Here is a 9317-nt window from a genome sequence, read left to right as displayed (position 1 = left end):
TACTGAGGATACATCAGCACCCCCAACAGCAACACCCTTGAACACATCCTTCACCCAGACTAAGCAAGAAACTGCGATCAGCTTGGGCTCAAAAGTGAACAGTTTTAATGCGTCCACCACAACGACGTGTAGCACACAACAGTACGACACAGCTGGGACGACTCCTAAACCAGACATGAGTTCAACAATGATTGTTACGAAGCTTGCAAAGAGTTTGCCAACTATTCATGTCATGTCGATAACAAAGTTGGCAAAAAATAGACACAAAACGTCACACGTCGCAATCAAATCATCTCCACAATCGATCTCATCCTCTATATTGACGCCAAGTCCTACCAGACCGATTGTCCGAACGGCGAAACGAAGAGCAAGAAAAATCAATACAACAACTCTATCCGCCACGACCACGAGTGTGTCCACGCATCTACCTAAGCGCAACGCAACGATTGTCCACAGTTCCAGTATCCTTGTGGATTTATCCCATGAATTGACTACAGTTTCAACTTCACTTCCGGAAACCCTTCCACAACTTCCCGCAGTTGATCTGACGGCCGACGACGATATGGTCGAATTTCAAAGCCTACTTTCGCATATTATGAGTGCCATTCAGGCAATCTTACTGTCAATGTTTGATGCCATCATTCGCTGTTTCACTTCATAATCGATTAGTAAGACAAGGTTGGCTGCTTTAGACAATACTTCCTTCTTAAACAAAGTGTACACACGCAAAATATACGATTTATTGGTTCACATCTACAAGAGAAATGGTTTTCACTAACCTAACATCACAAAATGACCAAACGCACTCTTTAGTTTATGTGTCACGCTTTCTCCAGCAGACAGGAGCTGACCATAGAACGATCGAGACCGTAACAGGAAGGCAATAGCTAAGCGAAAACATCACGTGTCGGTAGTTGGAAACTGTCGCAACTCCTTAGGTCACTAATACGTCCGATATGGTGGACACGTTATCGCCGCCAGCCATATTGTGCTCGTCCTGGAAACGCGCATAGCGCACGTGGGGGGATTGCGTGCGAGTTCGATTTGGTACGGCATGTAGTTCGTCGGCAAGGCGCACTCCAGACTTCTGTCGCCGGTATATCACCAACAGCGTCATCGTAAGTAGGGTGCTGATTGCTAGTGCACCCATTATGATGTAACCGATGGATGACACTTGCAAAGTGTCTTTGGGCACTGCTGATTTCTCGTCATTTTCGCCACTGGCCTGCAGCAAACTTGAAGCGTTCTCGGTGGCTGTTACCTCGGAGGGTTTGACGGACCAATTGTCGGTTTTTGGAGCCGCGAACGTGACCATATCACTGTCGGTAGTTTTGATAAAGTCGAATTGAGATTTCGGACTCACGTGAACTGCACTCGTCATCACTGGTTCTGCTGAGCTGCTTACAGCACCCTGAAGCATTGAGTCTCTCAGTGGATGTGTTGTTGGGGTTTGCGGGGGGTTAGCCGTCTCGGATATTTCGTCAGTGTATGCTAGCACTTCCGTTGCTGTATCGTTTGTTATCCTTCGAAATACACAAACAAATAGGTTCTGAATAAAAGAACTGCTCCCTTAGGCTCGATATAGCCGAAGGAGTTTCAAGTACCTTAAGTATGCAATTCTCGTGCAGTTGCAAAGAACCTCAACGTCATCAGTTTCTACAGTGATACAGTCACGATCACTCCATTCATTTCCGGTCCATAGTTGACACTGAAATGAATAACGTTTCAGTCGTTTGGCAATTTGAACACATTCCTACAGCGATGTCTTACCGTCACATTTGGAAGTCTGCGGCCATCCAGCGACCAGAGAAAGTAGTCGTTGTTCCATTCCATCAACGTCCAAATGCCGGTTTTCTCGACGGACAGCAGAAACACTTCGTAGAACCCCAAGTCTAGTTCGTGCAATTCTCGTGGGATGAACAGGTCGCGAGCGTAGTAAACACGGCCTAGACAAAAGTACTCCGTTTCCGGAAAAACATCCCCGAACTGCGACCGTCCAGATGTCAGTACAACCTTGTTTGGACCCTCCACTCGATTCAAGCCAGCTGCTTGAAGCGTCCGATAGCGGTTTACATCGATCATAATGAGCTGGCCCGCGTAAACATACCGAGACTCGAGTGAGCAATAATCTTTCGCAGCTTGATGCACGTAGTTCAACAGATTGGTCCGTGCTTGTTCGGCGACGGATGCATTTTTCGACACGGTCAAACTCTCCATCAACGACAGCTTCGTGTCAATCTTTGTCAAGCCTTCCGGGCCCGGCGGTGGGGTTGCGCGTTTCGACCGCGACCGAAGCGGATGGGTGGATTTTTCGAGCAGGTCCAACAGGAGCTGAAACGTCTCGTGATTCGTCGATTCCTTCAAATCAAGGATGGGTTTGGCTTGTGCAACGAACTCCTGGATGGCGGTCTCCGACAGATAGGTCGTTTCCTCGCACACCTTGCCGATATGCTCGATGGAGGATTGTAAGAGTTTGACAAACCGTTCGTAACATTCGTCGTACCTTTGGGAATCTCGGTTCCGCAGTGTGAGCAACAGTTCATACGCCGTCTTCAGGGCCTGCCGAAGGTTTAGTCTATTGAAAAACGCTTCGATGGATTCGAACGCGAATGTGATTTCCTCCACCGACGGTTCGCTGCCCGGTAAGACGCTTATCTCGGGACCGACGATTCGTGAACATGCTTCACGTGAATCGCACACCACCGCATACGTCTGCACGGTCTTGTTCCGTGTGTAGGGAAACACCGTTTCCGCCGAAGTTACTTCGTAGTATGAGCCAACGTTGACGGAAACTCCATCGGCCACGTACCAAAAGCTATATCGCAACGGGTAGTCCATTTGCGAATCTTGCGCAATTCCGGTGCTCATTTTGAAAACCGTTCCGAGTGCCGTTCCGTTTACTGTAGGCGATACTTCTAGCGGAAGCCCGCGAGGGGCACCGTTCGTTTCAAGCTCAAACGTCCAATGGCTCTTTATAAGTGATCGTTCCGTCGATTTCTTCGGTTCGTAAGCATCATCGATTGGTTCTGGGCAGACGGTTTCTAGGCTGAACTTGTAGCGCACATCTGCTTCCAAACCGGACCACTGTGCGGGTAAACTCCTCGTTTCCGGGATAGTGAGTGCGATGTCTTTCTCGATCGTATCGTTGCCATAATCCACCAGCTCGGAGAGGAAATTTTCCTCAACATCACGGATGAAAAATCCTCCCAAACCGCCAATCAGTTTTGGATCGAAATAGGCAAATCCTTCCTCCTTAAGGACAGTCCAATTCGAGGCACAATTCGGTACGAGTCCAGACACGGTAACAAGCATTTCGAACCGCTGGCCCGCTATTGCCGGATAGTGGGACCATTCTCGGACTTGTACCGAGGCCGTCACTTTTGGATGGACGGTTAAGGTACTTTTTGCCGTCTCGTTGCCGATCATTCCGCTTATCGTGTACTGTCCTTCTCCATGCAATGTTGCTACAGCCTCGGAAACCGATTCGATAAGATTGCAGGTTGAATCTCGTTCCGGACCCCGACAGGACCAGTTCAGTTCACGCGAGCGGTGGCCGAAAACGGCCAGTGCACGAACATGCGTTGCCTGACCAGCTCCCACGACAGTTTCCGTGGGTAGTAGAACTAGTGTCGGTTGCCTGTCCAGAACAGCAACCTTCACGCGTGCCTTTGCCAGTGTTTCGTCAGCATTGGAGGATGAGCATACGTGCGCCTGGATCTCGTAAATCTGCCCCGGTGTCAGGCTTCCCGCAGGAATACGCAGCAAATTGGACCGCTCCATAGCCACCGGAACAAACTCTTCGTCTAACCCGCTGACGGACCAACGGAACGAGTAATCGTTTCTGGGGCGACAGAAAATAAGCTTGGCCGTTACACTGTAGTCCACATCGGCGTACGTCATCTCGGCACCGAGTAGCAGCAACGATACATCGTGTCCCCTCGCAGAAGAACCTTCATGTTCGAAGGATGTGGTGCCGGCGCTTCGATAGGTCATGGTGAAGTTTTGGGGTTCACTTTCTTCTCCATCCTCGGCGATACCGACGACACCGAAGGAATATACCGCGCCAGGTAGCAGCTCGCTGCTGGCGATCGTCAATTGGCCACTTTCTGCGATCCCCTCCCGTTCACTCCAAACACGCCGTTCCAGCAGTCGTACGGATCGCCACAGACCCACGGTATGTCGCTGAGAGACGAACCCATCCAGCAGCCGGAAGTACGCCGTCAACCGATACTGCAACCGTTGACCCGCTTTGGTTTGAAACCTGCATTACCAGGGAAAGAGATGGCCACAGCGATCGATAACGATAAAATGCAGTTGATACGGAGAAGCAAACCAATCATAAAATTGTAACCGTTCTCCGTAGGGAAATCGATAATTTATGCGCTTCTGCGCTTCTGCTAGCTTTGAGATGGACGTGAAAGTGACTTTCGTTCTTACCCGATCGTGAACGTTGTAGTTTCCTTACTGGCGGTGCTGCTGTTGGCGGTGGGCACGCTTCCGGTCACTTCGGAATTGCAGATAAATTTGGGTGCGATGATACGGAATGTTGGAACGTCCTGTGAAAGATTGGCGCCAGGGATAGATCAACAACGATTTTATTTAGCTTTTTATGAAAACAGCTTAAACTTACCGCAAATACTGCACTATGCATTGCAAAGAGAACGAACGACAGAACCGGAAACAAACGCATTGTAACGTTGTGTTAAGTACTGTGCTCTGTTGAATGCTGTTTCCTGGCTTGGCCAAGAATTACTTTACTACTCGAGCTCTACCCACGGAACCCACGTGAATGCGTCGGGGTTTTGCGTGCAACTAATTTTACGGTCAAACGACACCTGCGGGACTTCGTGTTTCTCACGGAGGACCCATAACAGCAAAAAAGGAAAACCACGCAAACGATGACGAATGTTGGCCAACAAACTGAACCACGATGTGTGCGACCTGTTGTTCGCTGCCAGTTGATCGATTTGCCTGAAACACTGGCAAGGACACGGCGCTCAACGATTGTTGACCGACTGACCGGCCCGGCCAAACTCTTACGCGGATTGGACAGAAGCGTTCGTGCTTCACTCTTCGTCCTCAGCCGTTACCAGGATCACAAGGCACGAAACGGCACGCACATACAAATCACACGGTTTGGTCGGTCTAATGCCTGTTGGAATGTTTCCATCACCGTGTGGTGCTACCTGGTACGTACATTTTGTCCCGGCGTTCTTTCCCCTGCCCTGTACCGTCTTGAGGTCTCAACTTTTCTAATCCTAGTTTTATTTGTTCCGTTTCGTTCGATAAAATTAAGCGAACCTAACCGTCACGTTGCACGACCGTTCAGCAACTGATACGAAATTTATTCTAACGGCCCTCGGGTTCCGTCCTAGGATGGTGATGAGGAGTTGCACTGATTTTTCAAATGAATCGTTCTGTGCCCTGAACCGTTGCTACGCTACGGGTTCCGTTCGAGTCTTGGTGTGTACAAGTTGTTTTCTGTGTTTTGGGTTTGTTTGGCTCTTCTCTTCGCATCTTGTGCCCTTTTGGGCTTCTCTCTTCGCTTCCTCATCCTTTAGCCAGGACTCGCCCAGCAGAAGAGCATGCTGGTGTGCTGTAGCGAGGCCTACACACCCGTTGCACTTTTATCCTTTAGGATTTTCGGTGGGTTTAACGGTCCTTTTGCAGGCACCCTCACGAACACAACCAGCTCCTGAGGACACATTCGGCTCCGAGATGGAATACGAGATACAACATGCGGGAGTTAGCTTTCCTTCTTTCTTCGCTACTTCGAGTATTTAGAAACAGCCGTCTCGCCTATCGCTTTTTACCAGCCCCTCTTATGTGGCCCATGCTCGAGCCAGCAACCGAACCCGGACGTGGGCGAACGAAGGTGCAACAGAGAACAGGCAAAGGAAAACAAAATCTCCACAATGCAAAAATGTAAAGCAAACATTTGGCAAAGAATCGACGACGACAGCGGACCGAAACGAGAGGATCCTTTGACCGAGGGCTCTTAGGACGTAGATGGGTGCTCTGCTAGCGGCCGGGACTTATCTCTTCATCGACAACACGGCAATGGTTTTGGTTTGCTCGTGTCCGGTGTGTAACTACCAAAAAGGGTCATCCGTAGAAACGTCTGGCGAGCAGATGAGGATAAAAAACGAATCGAAAACAAATCAGTGCACGAAGTTGAAGGTTATGGTGGCGAACAGTACATGGCCGGAAACAGCTGCCTGATGCAAACGGGTTGATATTATGCTGTATTAAGCCGTTTGTAGCGTTCGACGAAACGAAACCATACCTAGGACTCACCTTGTTTCGTTATCTTCCTAAGTTAATGTCCTCCTTGGACTAGGATATTAGAATTTTCCAGGGCTCCCAGTTCACGAAAACAGTAGATCAAACGGCGAAAAATATGTATTTAATATAACAATGATTTTCCAATAGAATACACCAGAGATAATATTACCGGGCACAGCTACGTTGATGAATACCAGACTACACCTGATTTGAAAACAAACAATAAATTCAATACAGTGCAATTCAAATCAAGTAGGGAAATCTTGTTCTGTAACGATCGTAGTAAGCTTTTCCGCCAGATAAACCCAATAAACATTTGATATTTATACACATTTTACTCCCGGTTTTCCGCAATGTGAATAATGTTAGGCAGCCTAACGGATCGTGCATGTTGGTGCGATATGATTTTCTGTAATCAGCAGCCTCGGTGCAATGGATTTCCCTTTCCTTTGCGCACAACCTCTGGTGGTGATGAATCGGTAATCTTTCCACCGCCGGTAGCAAGGTTCATTACCTTCTTATTTGTGAACTTCGTTTTTTCCGCACACGTTTTGATAAGCCCCTATATAAGATGCTCATCTTAATTTAATTCGCGCCAGTTTCTGTACTGATGTCTTACGCTCCGCCTGTGTCTCGCTGATCGACTGTTCGCAAAAAGAATCGAATAATTAAAAAATGGTCCGTAAGCTGATCATGATGTTAGTGGTGGCGTTGGTGTGTTTATCCGATTCAGGATTACAAACCGTGGCAGGAGAAAAGCTTAAGCTTGTCTACCAGTGGTCGCAGCTGGGAACCGGTGGCAATAGTTCCCAATCAGGTAAGAAGCAGAAAGAACTGCCTCGACGGTACTATTAATGTTTTTTTCTATTCATGCTAAGGATTGCCACGAGTAACGTTCGCTTCAAACATTGTGGAAGTCAGTGACGAACGGTTCAATGCTTACGGCAACATCCCAATGGGAGTGACACACCACAAAGGGTTTCTGTACGTGACAATACCTCGTCGACGATCCGGAATTCCGGCAACGTTGAATGTCATCGAGTTGGCACGCAATCCGTCGGTGAACAATCCAGTGATGGAAGCTTACCCTAATTTGCTGGTCAACACGTTGCATGTATGTGTTCCGTTGTCCTTCTGCATTTCCCATCGAATCCGGAATATCTGACCGGACAGAATTTACCATTTCAGCGGGATTATGCGGCTGATCCGAAGAGAATTGTTTCCGTCTACCGAACTCAGGTTGACCGGTGCGATCGTCTTTGGTTCGTTGACACTGGCTATCTAGAGTATCCGGGCACTGCTCGCCGCCAAGTGCAGCGACCCGCGCTATGGGTTATCAATCTGAACACAACCCGCAGTGTGCGGCGCTTCGAGATTCCTCCTGAGATGGCCGAGTTCGGGTACGGCATTCCGAACGTAGAGGTCGACGTCGATCCAACCGACTGCGAGCGAACTTACGCTTACATGCCGGACTACGAATGGCAGCGGTTGTTCGTGTACGGCCTAGTGGAGAACCGGATGTGGCGCTTCGAGCACAACTACTTCTCGTTCGAACCACGGGGTGGTGATTTTAACATTGCCGGCCATCAGTTCGTGTGGCGCGATGGTCTTTTTTCGGTCGCGGTCGGTGGTTTACGGCACGCGAATTCAACCGAAAAAATCGTCTATTTACACTCAATGTCATCCGTTAGTGAGACGGCGGTCTCGAACCGGGTGCTGCAGAACGAAACCCTAGCTCGCCTCGGGAACGACGCGTATGTAAGAGCTTTCCAGCATCTGGGAGAGCGGGGCCCGAATACACAATGCTCAAGCCACGCTTACGACACGCGGACCGGAGTGTTGTTCTACGCAGAAATTAACCGAAACTCGATCGGATGCTGGAACACCAGCAAACCGTTTTCTCCGGAAAACCACGGCATTGTGCATCTGGACAATGAGGAAATGATTTATCCGGCAGATTTGAAGGTAACAGTGGAAGGTTTTTTCACAAACATTCTCCTTTGGCGCAGCTGTGTTCACCATAAACTGTGGTTTATTTTTTCTCGCCAGATCGACGTTAACGGTGAACTTTGGGTCATCTCTAATCGGCTGCCTATCTGGATCTACTCCCAGCTAAACGTAACCGACGTGAACTTTCGCATTTGGCGCCAGACGGCTTCACGCGCCATTGCCGGTACAATTTGCAGTTAAGAAAACGAAACGTGGCGACAGGAGTAGATAAAATGCACGTGAGACACAGGTGCAAAACAAAAGCCATGGTCGTCTTTATTCAATAACATTCTACCTACTAGAGCCGAATGTTACAGGAACCAACTATTCGAGTGTTTTACCAACATGACTACAAAAACAGAAAAACAAACACGCAATAATATCATCACTTTTCTAAAACAAAAATCATTCTAATTTCTCTAAGTGTTACGCAATCCTAAACACTGGTTTGCCACAATTACAGTTTTGGGTACAATGCAGAGTTGTTTTGCGTTTTTTTTAAATGTGTTGAATATAAAAAGATTTCCGCAAAATGTACGGATCCATGGTTTGTTCTACAACATTCGATCAGACTTTTAAGTTCAATAGGGTACGATAAGTTCGTTCAAGCTATTCTCTAAAATGATGCATTCGTTTCATATGCTTGCTAGCTGTGACCTGGTGTGCGATATGTTGTATTTAATTTTAATGAGATATAAAAGAAAAGTGGAGCATCGTTTATAATGACTATCGTTTTGTTCATAGTTATCTATTTTGATCGGCAATGCAATATCACTGGGTAGTTTGTATTAGTTTTGTATTATCATCAGTAAACAAGATCCATTCTAACCATACCCAAGCAGTTTGTGATACAAATGTAATAGACGCGAATTTTCGACCGCAGAGTGCACACGGTACGTTTGTATCAATAATTACAGCCTTTTTAGTTTTGTTTATCAAGTCTCACGGTACAGTTGAGAAATTTTGTTTGTGTCACGACGGATGGACGATTGACGGAAGCACCGTTAGTCGAGGAACCAAAGAAGTGCTGTTTAGAATCGTTT

At 47.8% G+C, this 9317-nt stretch overlaps 2 protein-coding genes across 2 annotated transcripts; one reads left to right on the top strand and one right to left on the bottom strand.

Annotated features, from left to right (window-relative positions):
- Positions 1–934: 934 nt before the first annotated feature.
- On the bottom strand, positions 935–4651 carry LOC128270504 (uncharacterized). The gene is made up of 5 exons (XM_053007911.1): positions 4631–4651; positions 4438–4556; positions 1771–4261; positions 1605–1708; positions 935–1523 (listed from the first exon to the last, which is right to left on the bottom strand). Exons 1-5 carry the CDS (start codon positions 4649–4651, stop codon positions 935–937), a joined length of 3324 nt encoding a protein of 1107 aa, XP_052863871.1.
- Positions 4652–6960: 2309 nt separating this feature from the next.
- Positions 6961–8475, top strand: LOC128270502 (L-dopachrome tautomerase yellow-f2-like). Its single transcript, XM_053007909.1, has 4 exons — positions 6961–7102; positions 7164–7399; positions 7474–8250; positions 8335–8475. Exons 1-4 carry the CDS (start codon positions 6961–6963, stop codon positions 8473–8475), a joined length of 1296 nt encoding a protein of 431 aa, XP_052863869.1.
- Positions 8476–9317: the final 842 nt, after the last annotated feature.

This window comes from Anopheles cruzii, chromosome 3, assembly GCF_943734635.1.
Source record: "Anopheles cruzii chromosome 3, idAnoCruzAS_RS32_06, whole genome shotgun sequence".
In the NCBI taxonomy this organism is placed as follows: domain Eukaryota; kingdom Metazoa; phylum Arthropoda; class Insecta; order Diptera; family Culicidae; genus Anopheles; species Anopheles cruzii.
Note: the sequence above shows the minus strand (reverse complement) of the source record. Positions and strands in the feature narration are given on the sequence as shown.

Bases quoted from the DNA above. Each gene is read 5' to 3' on its own strand.
- LOC128270504 (XM_053007911.1), bottom strand. From the start codon at position 4,651: ATGCATAGTGCAGTATTTGCG. The intron at 4,557-4,630 runs GTAAGTTTAAGC...AATCTTTCACAG, and splicing joins TGCATAGTGCAGTATTTGCG to GACGTTCCAACATTCCGTAT. The intron at 1,524-1,604 runs GTACTTGAAACT...TGTATTTCGAAG, and splicing joins ACGAGAATTGCATACTTAAG to GATAACAAACGATACAGCAA.
- LOC128270502 (XM_053007909.1), top strand. From the start codon at position 6,961: ATGGTCCGTAAGCTGATCATGATGTTAGTGGTGGCGTTGGTGTGTTTA. The intron at 7,103-7,163 runs GTAAGAAGCAGA...ATTCATGCTAAG, and splicing joins TGGCAATAGTTCCCAATCAG to GATTGCCACGAGTAACGTTC. The intron at 8,251-8,334 runs GTAACAGTGGAA...TTTTCTCGCCAG, and splicing joins TTTATCCGGCAGATTTGAAG to ATCGACGTTAACGGTGAACT.